The sequence below is a fragment of the Salvelinus sp. IW2-2015 genome, linkage group LG14, assembly GCF_002910315.2.
Source record: "Salvelinus sp. IW2-2015 linkage group LG14, ASM291031v2, whole genome shotgun sequence".
NCBI lineage: Eukaryota > Metazoa > Chordata > Actinopteri > Salmoniformes > Salmonidae > Salvelinus > Salvelinus sp. IW2-2015.
The window spans coordinates 34,209,296-34,229,744 of NC_036854.1; the positions used below are offsets into that span (position 1 = coordinate 34,209,296).

The 20,449-nt window shown below is 42.8% G+C and overlaps 2 protein-coding genes and 1 pseudogene across 2 annotated transcripts in view; all 3 read left to right on the top strand.

Moving 5' to 3' along the window:
- Window positions 1-1,679: 1,679 nt before the first annotated feature.
- LOC111973144 (organic solute transporter subunit alpha) lies at window positions 1,680-7,495 on the top strand. The gene is made up of 8 exons (XM_024000395.2): window positions 1,680-1,969; window positions 4,326-4,477; window positions 5,160-5,233; window positions 5,629-5,787; window positions 6,150-6,261; window positions 6,367-6,513; window positions 6,735-6,840; window positions 6,967-7,495. Exons 1-8 carry the CDS (start codon window positions 1,900-1,902, stop codon window positions 7,119-7,121), a joined length of 975 nt encoding a protein of 324 aa, XP_023856163.1. The 5' UTR covers window positions 1,680-1,899; the 3' UTR covers window positions 7,122-7,495.
- A 456-nt stretch (window positions 7,496-7,951) lies between these two features.
- The window catches only part of LOC111972933 (pyruvate dehydrogenase (acetyl-transferring) kinase isozyme 3, mitochondrial), an 18,698-nt gene continuing 6,200 nt past the window's right edge, over window positions 7,952-20,449 (top strand). The window contains exons 1-5 of the mRNA XM_024000038.2: window positions 7,952-9,253; window positions 10,979-11,120; window positions 11,334-11,405; window positions 11,786-11,970; window positions 12,130-12,219. Coding sequence (XP_023855806.1) covers window positions 9,154-9,253; window positions 10,979-11,120; window positions 11,334-11,405; window positions 11,786-11,970; window positions 12,130-12,219 — 589 coding nt within the window. The 5' untranslated portion in view covers window positions 7,952-9,153. The remainder of the gene's footprint in view (window positions 9,254-10,978; window positions 11,121-11,333; window positions 11,406-11,785; window positions 11,971-12,129; window positions 12,220-20,449) is intronic.
- LOC139028710 (pyruvate dehydrogenase (acetyl-transferring) kinase isozyme 3, mitochondrial-like) lies at window positions 16,762-19,803 on the top strand (annotated as a pseudogene).

Sequence of the window (20,449 nt, forward strand, 5' to 3'; positions counted from 1 at the left end):
TTTTAATGTCCCTGTAATGCTATGAGGATACAAACACTGCCTACGCCTTCCCTAGATGTCAGTAAGTGGTGACAAATTGAATGGAGTCGATTGCGCAATCAGGGCCTGTAAAACACCAAAGACCGGAAGTAGCTTCTTTTGGACCCTGCGCTCGACGCACGATGGACGTCGGACTGCTCTTTTCCAAGCCTTGGTTTAGCCAGTAATATATCGCCCGGTCATGTTTTTACTCGTTATAGGTGTTAAAAAACATCATAAGGTAGTTAATTTAAACCGTTTATTAGCAATTATATCGTTTAGTGCGATTTGAGGCATTTATTTGTAGCCCTTCCATGAGCTGGGCACTTTCCTGTACATATCCGAACGTTAGTGCCATTTCGACGGACAAGAGACATCTTTCGACCAAAAGACGATTAGACCGGAGAGAAGGATACATTGCCCAAGATTCTGATGGAAGAACAGCTCATAGTAAGAACTATTTATGATGATAAATCGCTTTCTGTGAAAATGTTAAACGCTATATCCCAGTTTGTTGTGTGCTTCGCTTTGGCGGACCCGGTATTGCACAGTAAGGATATTTTAGAAATGTAATTCAGCGATTGCATTAAGAAAACTAATTTGTCTTTCGATTCCTGTCAACCCTGTATTTTTTGTCAATTTATGATTAGTTATCGATTAGACTAGATCACTCTCAAAGATGCGAAACTGACCTGGGACCAGAGGCCAAGATTTCTGAAATCTCACTCCCTTTCAGGAAAAGTGCTGCAGATAGAGTTCTGTTCCACTCAGAGACATAATTCCAACGGTTATAGAAACTAGAGAGTGTTTTCTATCCAATAATAACAATAATATGCATATTGTACGAGCAAGAATTGAGTACTAGGCAGTTTAATTTGGCAATGTCAAAAAAATAAAGGGCTAACAGCTCCCCCTATTGACAAAAGGTTTTAACACCCGCCCACTTAACTCGGAAGCCAGCCTCACCAATGTGTCAGAAGAAACACTGTTCAACTGACAATCAAGGTCAGCCTGCAGTCACCCGGCCCACCACAAGGAGTCGCTAGAGCACAATGAGCCAAGTAAAGCCACCCCGACCAAACACTCCCCTAACCCAGACGATGCTGGGCCAATTGTGAGTCACCTCATGGGTCTCCCGGTCGCTGCCGCCTGCAACACAGCCTGGGATCAAACCCGGGTCTGTAGCAATGCCTCAAGCACTGGGATGCAGTGTCTTAGACCGCTGCGCCACTCGGGAGGCCCATGTCTAGCCTACTTTTATTGTAATATTGTTTTACTATTTTAATTTGTGCTTTTATTATTTTATTTGTTAAGCGCTTTGAAATAAATCCCCTGTAAGAAATGTGCTCTATCAATACAGTTTGATTGAACCACAAGAAGTCAACAATAAGCCTCCTACAACAGCTTGAAAATAKCAGGGTAGGATCAGAGAAACAGAAAGCTTGATAAAGCCAAAATATAGGCTACTACTGTACAGTTGATATTGTGTTCAAGTAAACGGAGGACTTTGATTTTATCTTGTAAAAACATTCTACGAGCTGGGTGTGATTTCACAATTGACCCTGTGGAGGTGTCCCTGCGTTTAGAGAACTCTGTTCACAGAAAACGACGTGCGCTGCAGCCGGGCAGAGGGCGGGTCCAAGTTTTTAGAAACTGGTGATTTCTCTGAGTTTGCCCGCAGTTGCAGTCCAGAGGTGAACTGCAGCCCATGTCCCTTGCAGCACTCCAAACATAATTTATTTTGAGATTTTCTATCAACATTGACATTGCTGCCAATTAAGTGCATGTGGGTGGTAGAGGGACAGAGCACGGATAAATAGTTTTTTGTTTTCGTCAACGGCGCCCTCTCTCTACTCAAACTTCTAACCAAACCGTCTGAGGATGGACGGGAACAGAACCATCGACCCGAGCTGCAGGGACAGACCTCCCGTGGCCATCGACATAATTTCCCGTGAGTTGAACCGCTCGAATAGGCCTATGTTTTCTATAGGCGTCTCTTTTATACTAGCCTATCGATAACTTTTCAGCTGTTCTGGGACAAGTGCCGTTATTTTCTTCAATCTGCCGGTGGTTAGGCCTACTCATAACGTAAACATGCATTGCCACCCATGTCCCTGGGCTATTAAACACACATTTAGGTAAGGTAGAATTTTAGGCGACATTGATACAGATTGASCGTGCATATTAATTCAGTCACCATTGAGACGTTTGGAGAGATGAGCCTTTTTCAAATCGAATAATCACATTAATCCAATAAAATAATTTAGAAACTGACAGGCAGTGACTTGTTTATGATTTTTTTTAACCACTGTAAACTCTCCTGTGCCTGCTGATTTCAAACTGCTGTTATAATGTAGAATTAACATACCAGTATGGTTTTTAGGGTGAGGGTCAACAGTTCTATATTGTACCCCATCACCTGAGCTCTGAATCGGGTCTTGAGGTGTGTGTGTGTGTTGGAAAGGAGGGTGTGTTTGCCTCCTTAATGGTTAAATTGTGGTAAACTAAGCTGAAGTAAGATGACTAGAAGTGAAAAAGCAATGATTTCACAACACTGCATCAAAACATGTGTAACATTGCAGAGGCAGGGGGTCAGTTAACGTCCTACATTTTGCCATGGGGCAAAGAGAAACGTGCATTTTTTTAACTAATCTCATGGTATTCTACACATTTTGCCATGAGGCTGAGAGGAAAATGTGCAGTTCTATAGCTATTTTAAAGCTAAAACATACATGTGTTGACTGATAAACACACTGGGCTATGAGCTGTCTTGTTTGCCAAATGTACAAATGAAGTAGGCAGTGGCATGGTGCATTTAGCCAGTGAACCTCAGTGACATGCCTCAATGTGGTCATATTCGTGGCTTATTGGTGGTGTGGCTTTCAGTTAGTTATTTTTGGCCACCCATCCCATGAGATTGAATGTCATTCCAGTGCACTTCTTGCTATGAATTCTATCTGATAGTGTTTGCATGTTTAGGTATGTCAATTTTAGATTATGGGGATATTATCTATATGCGTGCAGCACTAGATGCTGTTTTCAATTGTGCCCTTAGGTTTATTACTGGTGATGGTTATAGAACTCACCATTGTGTTTTGTATCTCTTTGTATGTAAGGAGAGAGCAGCATTCCCTTGTTTATCTACATAGCACTCGCGTAGAAACTTCCTATGTATCTATCATCATGAATTCAATTTAGGTAAAAAGACAAATGTCCCGTTTTGGAACACTGACAAGTAGAAAGCATAATTATTATTTTTTTTTAAATTCTCAATCGTATTGGGATGAGGGCGGGGTGAGATGAGTGCCTACGCGGCTTCCCTCATCTCACTCCCCCTCCCTCATCTCACTCCCCCTCCCTCATCTCACTCCCCCATCCCTCCCCACTCTTCTCTAATCATGTCCTTATGTGTCTGTCTATGCCTGTTACACAAATCAAGTTGCTCTTCCCAGAAATCCGAGCAAGGACTTTCTTTCCCCACTTCCATAACACATGGCTTTGTCTGCTGACACGTGTGTTGTGTTGAAGTGTATTTGTGTATGTGTTAGTGCAGTCTTAGTTTGTGTGTTTGCATGTGTGAGTTAGTTACTCAGTCTTTGGCAGAAGGGTTTTGTGCTGTTTTCCAAACCTTTTTTTTTCTTTACTACTTGTCTTGATTTCACATAAACACCCTTGTTTTCCAGAAAACATCCATTCTCTTTCTCTGAAATTGACACATCTCTTCATTTTATATGCTTTTTTGGAACTGGGAGGTCAGAAATGAGTTCCAGAGAAAATGGTAAAGTGAATCACACAGATGAGGCCTGTGTATTGTCCCTAAAACTGGTCCTTTAGCTTCGTGGACTCCCTCCTATTTCTTTCATCAATCTGTTTTATTGTATCACACAGTGTAGGTGAAGAGAGGACACCAGGAAAGGAAGCTACTTTAGACTGTTGCCACTCTATAGTCCTTTGCTCTGTCTTTTTTTTGTTAATTCTTTCCAACGTGTCAAGTTATTATCTTTTTGTTTTATCAGGATTTGGTTGGGTCTAATTGTGTTGCTGTCCTGGGGCTCTGTTTGTGTTTGTGAACAGAGCCCCAGGACCAGCTTGCTTAGGGAACTCTTCTCCAGGTTCATCTCTCTGTAGGTGATGGCTTTGTGGTGGAAGGTTTAAGAATCGCTTCCTTTTAGGTGGTTGTGGAATTGAATGGTTATTTTCTGGATTTTGGTCATCTCTCTATCTCTTTGTCTTTCTCTGTCTCACTCCCCCTCTCTTGTTTTCACCCCCCACCTCACTCTCACTCTATCCTCTCTCTCTGTCTTTAGAGTTGGACATATTTGGTATCATCCTGTACTCTGTGCTGACCTTCATGGCAGTGGTGTCCATGCTGGTCTACATAGAGGAGTGTTGGTACATCTACCGGAAGGTTCCCTCCCACAAGAAGAGCGCCATCATCTGGGTCAACGGGGCAGCGCCGGTAAGCACATACTGATTTATCAGGAGGCTTTAAAGGTGCAATCTGGTACTTACTACTTTCATATCCTCTCTGTGACAACTCATTGTGCTACAGTACAAACACATGCGGCAAAAAACAAAACTTTTGTGAACTTGTGACCCATCAATCAAATGTATTTATAAAGCCCTTTTTACATCAGCTGATGTCACAAAGTGCTGTACAGAAACCCAGCCTAAAGCCCCAAACAGCAAACAATGCAGATGTAGAAGCACTGTGGCTAGGAAAAACTCCCTAGAAAGGCCGGAACCTAGGAAGAAACCTAGAGAGGAACCAGGCTCTGAAGGGTGGCCAGTCCTCTTCTGGCTGTGCCGGGTGGAGATTATAACAGAACATGGCCAAGATGTTCAAACGTTCGTAGATGACCGGCAGATAATAATAATAATAATCACAGTGGATGTAGAGGGTGCAACAGGTCAGCACCTCAGGAGTAAATGTCAGTTGGCTTTTCATAGCTGATCATTCAGAGTTAGACAGCAGGTGCAGTAGAGAGAGAGTCCAAAACAGCAGGTCCGGGACAAGGTAGCACGTCCAGTGAACAGGTCCCATCCTGTCAGTTTACTAGGAAATTCTAGGGCAGTAGCACGGTTAGGAAGGATGCATTGGTATAGCATTCAGACTAAGTCTGTATGTCTGTGTGTGTCAGGTGATCGCCACCATGTCCTGTCTGGGGATGTGGATTCCCCGAGCCACCATGTTCACTGACATGACCTCTGCCTGGTATGTCACTCAGCCTTTGCTCCTTTTCTCTTCTCTCTCTCCTTCTGTCTTTCGCTTTCTTTACATATCAGTTTCTCTTTCTTGACATATCCTCTTTCCTCTCCTCCACCTTCCATCTCTCCCAGTGTCTGTCTGTGTGTGGCTCTGGGCTTCTCTGGATCTCAGATCCCTGCTGTGACGGGCAGGAAACTCTGTAGGAAGAGACACACTGTGTCAGCAAAACATACAGAGCGATACTAAAAACACTTACAATATTGATTGTCTAAAACCGTGCTTGTGTAGTTCTTTCCAAACCCATCTCTCCCTCTGTCCATCTTTTATTCCCTCCTTCCCTCGTTGTATATTTGTGGTGTGTGTGTGTGTGTAACGTGTGTAACGTGTGTCTGTCTCCGCAGCTATTTTGCGATCGTAGTGTTTAAGTTCCTGGTGCTGATGATTGAGGAAGTGGGGGGTGACGAGGCGTTTCTACAGCGAGCAGGGGAAAACAAACTGAGGATCAGTACTGGTCCCTGTTGTTGTTGCTGCCCCTGTCTACCCCATGTTAACATCACACGGTAACACATGCATACACAAACGCGTACTCACACACACACACTGTTTAGGATCAAATGTACTTCATAGCAAGACCTGTTTCTTAGTTGAGTCAGAGTCCAGCTACTAGGTTAGTAGTAAAACAGTAGCTGGATTTGTAAAGGATCTGGCAGGTTGAATGTGCCCCTGGCCACTCACCCTGGCTCTGTATGGGCCCCTCCATGTCTCACAGTACATCTGACAACATTATCACTCCAAATATGCTACCTACTGGTCATTGTCCGCTATAGGCATGGCCTATAACAACATTTTAGAAATATGTAGAAATTAATTATTATTTTCGATATGAAATATTTGTTGAATGTTTTCCTCTGGTTTTCCCCAGACGGAGTCTGTTCCTGCTGAAGTTGGGATCGTTCCAGTTTGCCGTGCTAAAGATCGCCTTCACCATACTATCAATCATCCTCTGGACCAATGGCAACTTCGACATCGCAGATGTTAGTATGGGGTGTCAACACACACACACACAAAATTGGGCWTCAAAGGAAGAGAACACATTCTCAATACACATACTCCCAACACTGTGTGTGTGTGTGTTCCAGATGGCGATAACGGGAGCAGCCATCTGGATTAACCCAGGTGTGGGGGTTCTGACCATCATAGCACTGTGGCCTGTAGCCATCATGTTCATGCACCTCAGGATCACACTGCGCAGCCTCAAGATCATCCCCAAATATGCCATGTACCAGGTAAGATTACACACATGCCATGTAAATGAACCAATCTGAGGAAAGATATACAGTAAGGCCCTCCTCAACCAATCAGAGGTCAGTTAATTAATTCCCTGAAATGACAGGAGTTTCTGCAAATGATAACTTGTGTTTACCTGTTTACATCTGCAGAGTGATGTCCTTTTTTGTGTTTACCTATGTTATGTTGTTGGGTTTTACCCATGATGCTGTGCGTGTAGCTGGTGCTGGTGCTGAGTCAGCTCCAGTCGGCCATCATCAACATCCTGGCTATGAACGGAACCATCGCCTGCACGCCACCATACTCCTCACAGGCCAGGGGATATTGTGAGTCTTATCTCCATCCATCCCTTCATCACTGTATACCTTATTACACACAAACTCTACTGCTCTCAGGCAAGCAGATAACTTAAGTGACCTATCCTCCCTCTCTCTCTCTGTGTGTGTGTGTAGTGATGAGTCAACAGTTGTTGATCCTGGAGATGTTCATCATCACCTTGGTAACCCGCCTGTTGTACCGCCGCCAGTATGACCCACTCCCTGACGACGAGAATGACGATGAACACACCAAGATGGTTATACCGGCCAATAAATCTGACATAGCGTGAGGGCATGAGAGACTGTATCTGTGTGTGTGTGCATGTATTAGAGACAAAGTGTGTGTGTGGTTTTGTTAGAAAGGCTGTGTGTGTGTTCAAGAGAAAGAGTATGTGTGTATGTTATGTTACACTGATGTCTGCAGTAAGAATTTAATCAGTTATGGCATTTTCTGGGTGAGCAATGCTGTTAAGATTGATCAGAAGTCATAATCCCTCAGCCAGTGTGTTTGGATAGTGTTGCTATTATGTAACTGTAATCTAAGAATTATTTCAGAAATGTATTTTTCCTCAGAAGTTGTATCTTTTGCCATAGCCTTGGTGGACATTATAGTGTATTATCATGATCCATTTATAATATATACATTTTGAAACATTTTCTCTAAGATTTGCTTTGGCATTTGTTTTTTCATAGGCATGCATACACACGTATTTGTAAAGAAGAACCCTGTATTCATTGTAGTGGCAAACTTGCTCCACTAGGTGACAGTATGAACCAATGGGTCTGCCTGCCAGAGTGACACTGAGCAGTAGCCTACATTGATAACATTTGGATAAGGTCATTCTATCATGATCATTGACAGATCAACACACACACCTCTTTATTCTCTCCTCTTTAGACCTTCATCTTGTGGAATCTGAGTTATCACAACCCAGATGCACTCTGCAGATCAGGTTAAGTTTAGAACTCTAGGTGAACATACTAAAGTAACTATCAAATGGTAGGTGTGCAAATTGAAACTTTAAATAATTGTTCTAATTTGTATTATTGTAAAGGATAATTAGTAGATTACTTTGAACTGTTCCAAGCTCTACCACTTTCTAGTTAAGGCTACTGTATCCAGCGGTGTAAAGTACTTACTTAAAAGTATTTTAAGTACTACTTAAGTAGTTTTTTGGGGTATCTGTACTTTACTTTATTTATATTTTTGAGTAGTTTTACTTCACTACATTCCTGAAGAAGATGTACTCCATACATTTTCCCTGGCAACCAAAAGTACTTGTTACATTTTGAATGCTTAGCAGGACAGGAACATTGTCAAATGCACGCACTTAACAAGAGAATACGAGGTCATCCCTACTGCCTCTGGCCTGTCTGACTCACTAAACATAATTGCATCTTTTGTAAATAATGTCTGAGTGTTGGAGTGTGCCTTGCAGCACATACATTTTAAAAACATGAAAATGGTGCCTTCTGCTTTGCTTAAAATACTTAATTTGAAAGGATTTATAATTTTGATACTTAAGTATATTTTAGCTATTACATTTACTTAAGTATATTTAAAACCAAAAACTTTTAGACTTTTACTCGAGTCGTATTTTACTGGGTGACTTTCACTTTAACTTGAGTAACTTTCTATTAAGGTATCTATACTTTTACTCAAGTATGATAATTGGGTACTTTTTCGACCACTGACTGTATCCACAGGTATTCTATGTGGGCTAGTTATGTTGCTGATCTGTTGCCCTCTCCATAACTTATTCAAGGTTAGCTGACTTTTATGATCGGCTATACACACACAAAAACTGGATCAGTTACATGCGTGTTGGCATCAGTTATCAAGGATACACAGTGACGGCTACTGTTCAAAGCAACATTTAATTCTATCCAATTAACCGGTCTGTTAAACTGCTACAGACCCGCCCCTTTCTGGCAGACAGACCAGCACTTCAATCGCTATCTCCCATTTTCTCTTTTCCGGGTTTGACAGGGCAAGTGTCGACCAATCACCGTTAAACACCAACAGACTCAGAGTAATGCGCGATTGAGTTAGGGCTCGCGACAGTACGTATTCTCCTGTGCAACAATATTGCATCGAAACCATTCCAGAAAATAGAAGTGCTACATATTGAATGATTAAGCTACAGTAACACTTTTAGTTATATCGTTCAGTGATTTGCAGGTCTAGACAGAGAGAAACGTCAAATGAAGACGTTGTCTGTGGAGGATGCACATCGCTGTCAGTGTCATTGGATGTGGTGGAGTGTTTTTAATTTAACCATCATCATTCCGGAACGACATCTACAATAGCAACTTTTCACAATGAGGCTGTATACGGTTTTATTGAAAAACACCAAAAAAATTGAATATTATTCAAGATTTTCACCGTCGCCTCTCTCCATCAAGCAATTTTTGGAATTTGGTAAGTAGCCTAGACTAGGCCTACACTCTCTTGGTAATGGGCTGTCACTATCAATGTGTTTTAATTTTAGGCTGTTGTCTATTATTCTGTAATATGAATGAAATCCTGATGAACAAACATAAGGCGATGTGAATCTCTGAAGGTGAACATCCTTGCAAGTGTTGTTTTTATTCCCTTGAATACGGTCAATGTTTTTATAGTATGCCACAGTACTCAATGATAATTCTGTTCTGATATAATTTGCATGATTTTTTTTGTTGTTGCCACAATTAGCATGTACATTTTTTGTTGTTGTAGTTATGAGCAATATGCCTATCAGTGCACCAGTATAGACTGGGGGCTATAGCCTATAGCTACAGTATAGACTGGGGGCTATAGCCTATAGCTACAGTATGACTGGGGGCTATAGCCTATAGCTACAGGATGACTGGGGGTATAGCCTATATGCTACAGATGACTGGGGGCTATAGCCTATAGCTACAGTATAGACTGGGGGCTATAGCCTATAGCTACGTATAGACTGGGGGCTATAGCCTATAGCTACAGTATAGACTGGGGCTATAGCCTATAGCTACAGTATAGACTGGGGGCTATAGCCTATAGCTACAGTATAGACTGGGGGCTATAGCCTATAGCTAGACAGTATAGACTGGGGGCTATAGCCTATAGCTACAGTATAGACTGGGGGCTATAGCCTATAGCTACAGTATAGACTGGGGGCTATAGCTATAGCTACAGTATAGACTGGGGCTCAATCGCCTATAGCTACAGTATAGACTGGGGGCTATAGCCTATAGCTACAGTATAGACTGGGGGCTATAGCCTATAGCTACAGTATAGACTGGGGCATTGTGTCCAGTCAGAAGACACAAATGCTGAGTATGGGTTAATAACATGCTCCCATATGTGACTTGTGTTAAATCATCAGTTTCTGACTGCTAAGCAACAATTTAGTTAATGAAGTCAAAAGGAAAGCTTTCTGTTTCTTTCCCCCCCTATCTCTCTCTCCCTCTTTCATACAGATAGGCTACACTCACAGGTGTACAGAGGGCTGTTTATTACTAGTTGAACAGGTCTACAGTACTAACAGCTCGTGTCTTGTTGCGTCACTGGAACTGTTTCATAATCCTTCCTTTGTGTCTGGGCCTGGGAACCAGAGACTGCTCAGGGGGACCACTGCTGTTATTGAACCACTTTAACTTTCTCTTTCTCTCTCTCTCTGTGTTTGTGGCACATGTGTGTGTGCATACTTGCCTGTGATAAGAAAGGATAAAATAGGCAGACAGTTAGTTAGTCTGCCTATTTTCTGAGTGCGTTCAGCGTATTTGAGCCTTTCTTATCAAATTAGCCACGCCTCGGCCCAGCATTAGTTGCCTTGGGCGCCTTTCCCTGGAGGTTAAACAAACATTACTCATTGCTGTTTCAGAACACACATTGAAGTATCTATGGATAGCATGTGGACTGTGTATGTAAGTGAGAAAGAGATGCTGGGATGTGCCTATAGTCAAACACACAGCAGCTCTGGTATTTCCAGCATTCATCACATTGTAACTATGGTGAGATGTCCATTTGTTCACATCAATATGTCACAGAGGGGTGTCTTTTGTTGCTTTTTCAGACAGAGAAGTTGAACATCATGGTAGAATGCCATTTGCTTTTTAGAGTGGATTTTCCCAGTCAACTTTTAAGACTCTCCCTCCCTTCCCCTCCCATCTCCTCCTCTAGGTCGGGACAATGCGTGTGAGAAGACATCCTTTATGTTCCTGAGGAAGGAGCTGCCGGTGAGGCTGGCTAACACCATGAGAGAGGTCAACCTGTTGCCTGATAACCTGCTCAGTCAGCCCTCAATCAAACTGGTGCAGAAATGGTGAGACATTTAGCCTGAGTGCCAGTCTGTTTGTGCTATCATGCCAAACACTTGACAATGAGCAATGGAGTTGGCAAAAGCACAAAAACATATGGGACCAGTCTAGTGAGAATGAGTCATAACACACAAACATGCCCGTGACATCAGCACAAACATGCAATTTACATACCCCAAACGTATTGAATGAGCTGTGTGTGTGTGTGTTCCCCTCAGGTACATGCAGAGCTTTGTGGAGCTGTTGGGGTATGAGAACAGAAAACCAGAGGATCCTCAGGCCCTCAATGAGTGAGTATGGAGGACAATGTTTTTTCTAGATATTTTATTCCTTGTTGGTTCAACAGATCAATCATCTGATGTTGAACTGAAGACAGCAGGGAGGTAGAATGGTGTGAGAACCTGAGAGGGATGTTTGGAGCTATGAAGAGGTAGAGGGTAGCTTACTGCTAACTGCCTGTGTCCTTGTCCTCATACTCACCTGATGCTAAACTCCTGGACTTACCTGTTCAGATAATCATGTATATTTATACCATAACAGTGTTCACACCATGTGAAAGAGATTTAGATAGGAAGCACTGATAACAACCCCAGCTGACAACTGTAAGTCAGCAGAAATAAGGTATTTTTTTTACTCTCTCTCTCTCTCTCTCTCTCTCTCTCTCGCTCAGTTTCCTGGAGTTGTTGATAGAGATCCGTAATCGTCATAATGACGTGGTCCCTACCATGGCCCAGGGGGTTATAGAGTACAAGGAGAAGTTTGGCTTCGACCCCTTCGTCAGCAGTAACATCCAGTACTTTCTGGACCGCTTCTACACCAACCGCATATCCTTCCGCATGCTCATCAACCAACACAGTGAGAGCACACACTCTGACACACATTTACAGCACGTTAATAAGCACATGTCCGCTGGACGATGTTTAAGATATGTGGACAGTGTGTGTGTGTGTGTGTAAAGGCGTTATGTCTTTGGGGGAACTATGGTATCCATAATGTTCATGTCTGTCTCCTCAGCTCTCCTGTTCGGCAATGACACTAACCCAGCCCACCCCAAACATATTGGCAGCATAGACCCCACTTGCAACGTGGCTGAAGTAGTCAAAGGTGAGGACTGGTACAGACAGGCAGACATAGGAACTATGGTATCCATAATGTTCATGTCTGTCTCCTCAGCTCTCCTGTTCGGCAATGACACTAACCCAGCCCACCCCAAACATATTGGCAGCATAGACCCCACTTGCAACGTGGCTGAAGTAGTCAAAGGTGGGAGAGAGATGGCCATGTCCTGCTTCTGGCTGTGCCGGGTGAATATAACAGAAACACTGGCCAATGAGTTCAAACGTTCGTAGATGACCGGCAGTAGTAATAATAATAATAATCAAGTGTGGATGTAGAGGGTGGCAACAGGTCAGCACCCAGGAGTAAATGTCAGTTGGCTTTTCATAGCTGATCATTCCGGCATTAGACAGCAGGTGCAGTAGAGAGAGAGTCCAAAAACAGCACGGTCCGGGACAAAGTAGCACGTCCAGTGAACAGGTCCCATCCTGTAAGTTTTACTAGGAAATTCTAGGGCAGAGCACGGTTAGGAAGATCATTGGTATAGCATTCAGACTAAGTCTGTATGTCGTGTGTGTCCAGGTTGGATCGCCACCATGGTCCTGTCGGGGATGGTGGATTGTCCCGAGCCACCAAGTTCACTGACATGACCTCTGCCTGGGTATGTCACCTCAGCCCTTTGCTCCTTTTCTCTTCTCTCTCTCCCTTCTGTCTTTCGTTTCTTTACCATATCAGTTTCTCTTTCTGGACATATCCTCTTCCTCTCCCTCCCTTCATCTCTCCCAGTGTTCTGTCTGTGTGTGGCATCTGGGCTTCTCTGGCATCTCAGATCCCGCTGTGACGGGCAGGAAACTCCTGCTAGGAAGAGACCACACTGTGTTCACAAACATACAGAGCCGATACTAAAACACTTACAATATGATTGTCTAAAACGTGCTTGTGTAGTTTCTTTCCAAACCATCTCTCCCTCTGTCCATCTTTATTCCATCCCTTCCCTCGTTGGTATAATTTTGTGGTGTGTGTGTGTGTGTAACGTGTGTAACGTGTGTCTGTCTCCGGCAGCTATTTTGCGAATCGTAGTGTTTAATTCCTGGTGCTGATGATTGAGGAAGTGGGGGTGACGAGGCGGTTTTTTTCTACAGCCGAGGCAGGGGAAAACAATCTGAGGATCATGTACTGGTCCTGTGTTGTTGCTGCCGCCTGTCTACCCCATGTTAACATCAACGGTAAACATGCATACACAACCGTCTCACAACACACTGTTGGAATCAATGTACTTCATAGCAAGACCTGTTTCTTCAGTTGAGTCCAGAGTCCAGCTAGCTAGGTTAGTAGTAAAATACGTAAGCTGATCTTGTAAGGATCTGGCAGGTTTGAATGTGCCCCCCTGGCCACTCACTCCTGGCTCTGTAATGGTGCCCCCTCCATGTTCAACAGCTACATCTGACACATTATCACTCCAAAATATGCTACTAACTGGTCATTGTCCGCTAAAGGCATGGCCTATACAACATTTTAAGAAATATGTAGAAATTAATTATTATTTTCGATATGAATATTTGTTGAATGTTTTTCCTCTGGTTTTCCCCAGACGGAGTATGTTCCTGCTGAAGTTGGGATCGTCCAGTTGCCGGTGATAAAGAATGCCTTACCATACTATCAATCTCCTCTGGAACCAATGGCAGCTCGACATCGCAGATGTTAGTATGGCGGTGTCAACACACACACACACAAACTTGGGCTTCAAAGGAAGAGAACACATTCTCATTTAACATACTCCCAACACTGTGTGGTGTGGTGTTTCCAGATGGCGATAACGGGAGCAAGCCCATCTGGATTAACTCCAGGTGGGGGGTTTCTGACCATCATCAGCCTGTGGCCTGTAGCATCATGTTCATTGCACCTAGGATACAAGCTGCGGCAGCCTCAAAGAACTCATCCCCAAATATGCCATGTACCAGGTAAGATTACACACTGCATGTAAATGAACAAATCCTGAGGAAGATATACAGTCCAGGCCCTCCTCAACAATCAGAGGTCAGTTAATTAATTCCCTGAAATGACTTAGGGATTTTGCAATGAAATAACTTGTGTTTATTACCTGTTTACATCTGGCAGAGTGATGCTCTTTTTTGTGTTTACCTATGTTAGTGTTGGTGTTTTACCCATAGATCTGTGCGTTGTAGCTGGTGCTGGTGCTGAGTCAGCTCCAGTCGGCCATCATCACATCCTGGCATGAAGGAAACCATGCCCTGCACGCCACCATAACCCTCAAGCCAGGATATGTTGTGAGTCTATCTCCATCCCATCCCTTCATCACTGTATTACCTTATTACAACAAACTCTACTGCTGCTCAGCAAGCAGACAATTAAGTGACTATCCTCCTCTCCTCTCATCTGTGGTGTGGTAGTTGAGAGTCAACAGTTGTTTGATCCTGGAGATGTGTCTCATCACCTTGGTAACCCGCCTGTTGTACCGCCGCAGTTGACCCACTCCCTGACGACTGAGAATGACGATGAACACCACCAAGAATGGTTATACCGCCAATAATCACATAGCTGTTACGAGGCCGATAGACGTATCTGTGTGTGGGGCATGTAGAGACAAAGTTTGGTGTGGTTTTGTTTAGAAAGTGCTGTGTGTGGTTTCAAGAGAAAAGTATGGTGTAATGTTAAGTTACACTATGTCTGCAGTAAGAATTTAATACAGTTTAATGCATTTCTGGTGACGCAATTGCTTGTTAAGATTGATCAGGAGAAGTCATAACCCTCAGCCAGTGTTTGGATCATGTTGCATATGTAACTGTAATTAAGAATTATTTCAGAAATGTATTTTTCCTCAGAAGTTGTATTTTGCCATAGCCTTGGTGACATTAAGTGTATTATCATGAATCATTTATAATTATAATTTTGAAACATTTTTCTAAAGATTTGCTTTGGCATTTGTTTTTTCATAAGGCATGCATACACACGTATTTGTAAAGAAGAACCCTGTATTCATTGTAGTGGCAAACTTGTCACTAGAAGTATGAACAATGGTCTGCTCGCCAGATGACACTGAGCATAGCCTACATTGATAACATTTGGATAAGTCTCTATCATGATCATGACAGATCACACACACACCTCTTTATCTCTCTCTTTAGACCTTCTTGTGGAATCTGAGTTATCACAACCACAGATGCACTCTGCGATCAGGTTAAGTTTAGAACTCTAGGTGAACATACTAAAGTACTATCAAATGGTAGTGGTGCAAATTGAAACTTTAAAATATTGTTCTATTTGTATTATTGTAAAGGATAATTAGTCAGATTACTTTGAAACTGTTCCAAAGCTTTACCTTTCTAGTTAAGGCTACTGTATCCGCGGTGTAAAGTACTTACTTAAAAGTATTTTTAAGTACTACTTTAAGTAGTTTTTGGGTATCTGTACTTTAACTTTATTTATATTTTGAGTAGTTTTTACTTCACTACATTCCTGAAGAAGAGTACTCATAACATTTCCCTGGAACCAAAGTACTTGTTAATTTGAATGCTTAGCAGGACAGGAACATTGTCAAATGCACGCTACTTAACACAGAGATACGAGGTCATCCCTACTGCCTCTGCTGTCTGACTCACTAAACATAATTGCATCTTTTTGTAAATAATGTCTGAGTGTGGAGTGTGCCTTGCAGCACATCATTTTAAAAACATGAAATGGTGCTTCCTGCTTTGCTTAAATACTTAATTTGAAAGGATTTATAATTTGATACTTAAGTATTTTTAGCTATTACATTTACTTAAGTATATTTAAAACCAAAAACTTTTAGACTTTTACTCGAGTCGTATTTTACTGGTGACTTTCACTTTAACTTGAGTAACTTCTATTAAGGTATCTATACTTTTACTCAAGTATGATAATTGGGTACTTTTCGACCACTGACTGTATCCACAGTATTCTATGTGGGCTAGTTATGTTGCTGATCTGTTGCCCTCTTCCAATAACTTATTCAAGGTTAGCGACTTTTTTATGATCGGCTATACACACACAAAAAACTGATCAGTTACATAGCGTGTTGGCATCAGTTATCAAGGATACACAGTGACGGCTACTGTTCAAAGCAACATTTAATTCTATCCAATTAACCGGTTGTTAAACTGCTACAGACCGCCCCTTTCTGGCAGCACAGACCAGCACTTCAATCGCTATCTCCCATTTTCTCTTTCCGGGTTTGACAGGGCAAGTGTCGACCAAATCACCGTTAAACACCAACAGACTCAGAGTAATGCGCGATTGAGTTAGGGCTCGCGACAGTACGTATTCTCGCTTGTGCACAATATTGCATCGAAACCATTCCAGAAAATAGAAGTGCTACATATTGAATGATTAAGCTACAGTAACACTTTTAGTTATATCGTTCAGTGATTTGCAGTCTAGACAGAGAGAAACGTCAAATGAAGACGTTGTTGTGGAGGATGCAGCATCGCTGTCAGTGTCATGATGTGAGTGGAGTGTTTTTATTTAACCATCATCATTCGGGAACGACATCTACAATAGCAACTTTTCACACATGAGGCTGTATACCGGTTTTATTGAAAAACACCAAAAAAAATTGAATATTATTCAAGATTTTCACCGTCGCCTCTCTCCCATCAAGCAATTTTTGGGAATTGGTAAGTAGCCTAGACTAGGCATACACTCTCTTGGTAATGGGCTGTCACTATCAATGTGTTTTAATTTTAGGCTGTTGTCTATTATTTCTGTAATATGAATGAATCCTGAGAACAAACATAAGCGATGTGAATCTCTGAAGGTGAACACCTTGCAAGTGTTGTTTTTTATTCCCTTGAATACGGTCAATGTTTTTATAGTATGCCACAGTACTCCAATGATAATTCTGTTCTGATATAATTTGCATGATTTTTTTTTTTGTTCCACAATAGCATGTACATTTTTTGTTGTTGTAGTTATGAGCAATATGCCTATCAGTGCACCAGTATAGACTGGGGCTATAGCCTATAGCTACATATAGAACTGGGGGCTATAGCCTATAGCTACAGTATGACCTGGGGCTATAGCCTATAGCTACAGTATAGACTGGGCTATAGCCTATAGCTACAGGATGATGGGGTCTAGCCTAATGCTACGATGACTGGGGGCATCCTATAGCTACAGTATAGACTGGGCTATAGCCTATAGCTTACGTAATAGTAACTGGGGGCTATAGCCTATAGCTACAGTATAGACTGGGGCTATAGCCTATAGCTACAGTATAACTGGGGGTATAGCCTATAGCTACAGTATAGACTGGGGGCTATAGCCTATAGCTACAGTTAGACTGGGGCTATAGCCTATAGCTACAGTATAGACTGGGGGCTATAGCCTATAGCTACAGTATAGACTGGGGGCTATAGCTATAGCTACAGTATGACTGGGCTAGCTATAGCTACAGTATAGTGGGGGCTATAGCTATAGCACAGTATAGACTGGGCTATAGCTATAGCACAGTATAGACTGGGGCTATAGCCTATAGCTACAGTATAGACTGGGGCATTGTTGTCCAGTCAGAAGACACAAATGCTGAGTATGGGTTAATAACATGCTCCCATATGTGACTTGTGTTAAATCATCAGTTTCTGACTGCTAAGCAACAATTTAGTTAATGAAGTCAAAAGGAAAGCTTTCTGTTTCTTTCCCCCCTATCTCCTCTCTCCCTCTTTCATACAGATAGGCTACACTCACAGGTGTACAGAGGGCTGTTTATTACTTTAGTGATACAGTGTTTACTTCAGTACTACAGCTCGTGTCTTGTCGTCAGGCAACTTTGGATATCTCAAGTCCTTCTATCTGCTTGGGTCTGGGCTGGGAACCAGAGACTGCTCAGGGGGACCACTGCTGTTATTGAACCACTTTAACTTTCTCTTTCTCTCTCTCTCTGTGTTTGTGGCACATGTGTGTGTGCATACTTGCCTGTGATAAGAAAGGATAAAATAGGCAGACAGTTAGTTAGTCTGCCTATTTTCTGAGTGCGTTCCAGCGTATTTGAGCCTTTCTTATCAAATTAGCCACGCCTCGGCCCAGCATTAGTTGCCTTGGGCGCCTTTCCCTGGAGGTTAAACAAACATTACTCATTGCTGTTTCAGAACACACATTGAAGTATCTATGGATAGCATGTGGACTGTGTATGTAAGTGAGAAAGAGATGCTGGGATGTGCCTATAGTCAAACACACAGCAGCTCTGGTATTTCCAGCATTCATCAACATTGTAACTATGGTGAGATTCCATTTGTTCACATCAATATGTCACAGAGGGGTGTCTTTTGTTGCTTTTTTCAGACAGAGAAGTTGAACATCATGGTAGAATGCCATTTGCTTTTTAGAGGTGGATTTTCCCAGTCAACTTTTAAGACTCTCCTCCCTTTCCCCTCCCATCTCCTCCTCTAGGTCGGGACAATGCGTGTGAGAAGACATCTTTATGTTCCTGAGGAAGGAGCTGCCGGTGAGGCTGGCTAACACCATGGAGAGGTCAACCTGTTGCCTGATAACCTGCTCAGTCAGCCCTCAATCAAACTGGTGCAGAAATGGTGAGACATTTAGCCTGAGTGCCAGTCTGTTTGTGTCTGCTCATGCAAACACTTGACAATGAGCAATGGAGTTGGCAAAAGCACAAAAACATATGGGACCAGTCTAGTGAGAATGAGTCATAACACACAAACATGCCCGTGACATCAGCACAAACATGCAATTTACATACCCCAAACGTATTGAATGAGCTGTGTGTGTGTGTGTTCCCCTCAGGTACATGCAGAGCTTTGTGGAGCTGTTGGGGTATGAGACAGAAAACCAGAGGATCCTCAGGCCCTCAATGAGTGGAGTATGGAGGACAATGTTTTTTCTAGATATTTTATTCCTTGTTGGTTCAACAGATCAATCATCTGATGTTGAACTGAAGACAGCAGGGAGGTAGAATGGTGTGAGAACCTGAGAGGGATGTTTGGAGCTATGAAGAGGTAGAGGGTAGCTTACTGCTAACTGCCTGTGTCCTTGTCCTCATACTCACCTGATGCTAAACTCCTGGACTTACCTGTTCAGATAATCATGTATATTTATACATAACAGTGTTCACACCATGTGAAAGAGATTTAGATAGGAAGCACTGATAACAACCCAGCTGACAACTGTAAGTCAGCAGAAATAAGGTATTTTTTTTACTCTCTCTCTCTTTCTCTCTCTCTCTCTCTCTCGCTCAGTTTCCTGGAGTTGTTGATAGAGATCCGTAATCGTCATAATGACGTGGTCCTACCATGGCCCAGGGGGTTATAGAGTACAAGGAGAAGTTTGGCTTCGACCCCTTCGTCAGCAGTAACATCCAGTACTTTCTGGACCGCTTCTACCACCAACCGCATATCCTTCCGCATGCTCATCAACCAACACAGTGAGAGCACACACTCTGACACACATTTACAGCACGTTAATAAGCACATGTCCGCTGGACGATGTTTAAGATATGTGGACAGTGTGTGTGTGTGTGTGTAAAGGCGTTATGTCTTTGGGGGAACTATGGTATCCATAATGTTCATGTCTGTCTCCTCAGCTCTCCTGTTCGGCAATGACACTAACCCAGCCCACCCAAATAATTTGGCAGCATGACCCCACTTGCAACGTGGCTGAAGTAGTCAAAGGTGAGGACTGGTCGGGGGGGGGGGGGGTGTCTTTGTCTGACTCACTGTGTTTTTCAGAAGCAGTGGTAAAAGATCACGTTGTATTTGTCACATGATCTGTAAACAACAGGTGTAGACTAACAGTGAAATGCTTACTTGCGAGCCCTTCCCAACAACGCAGACAAAGAAATAATAGAAAGCTAAAAACACACAGCTCACAGAACGGGAACGCCGTAGCGCGTAAAAATAGGCTGCCTCGGTTGCAACACTCACTACCAAATTCCAAACTGCCTCTGGAAGCAACGTCAGCACAATAACTGTTCGTTGGGAGCTTCATAAAATGGGTTTCCATGGCCGAGCAACCTCACACAAGCCTAAGATCACCATGTGCAATGCCAAGCGTCTGCTGGGTGGCGTAAAGCTCGCCGCCATTCGACTCTGGAGCAGTGGAAACGCGTGTGTAGTGATTGAATCACGCTTCACCATCTGGCAGTCTGGCGGACGAATTTGGGTTTGGCGGATGCAAGGAGAATGCTACAGCCTGAATGCATAGTGCCAACTGTAAAGTTTGGTGGAGGAGGAATAATGGTCTGGGGTTGTTTTTCATGGTTCGGGCTAGGCTCCTTAGTTTTCGA

What these genes read in the sequence shown, in the direction of transcription:
- LOC111973144 (XM_024000395.2), top strand. Translation starts at nt 1,900, where the DNA reads ATGGACGGGAACAGAACCATCGACCCGAGCTGCAGGGACAGACCTCCC. An exon ending in GGCCATCGACATAATTTCCC is followed by an intron (nt 1,970 to 4,325) that starts GTGAGTTGAACC and finishes CTCTGTCTTTAG; the next exon opens with AGTTGGACATATTTGGTATC. An exon ending in ACTGACATGACCTCTGCCTG is followed by an intron (nt 5,234 to 5,628) that starts GTATGTCACTCA and finishes CTGTCTCCGCAG; the next exon opens with CTATTTTGCGATCGTAGTGT.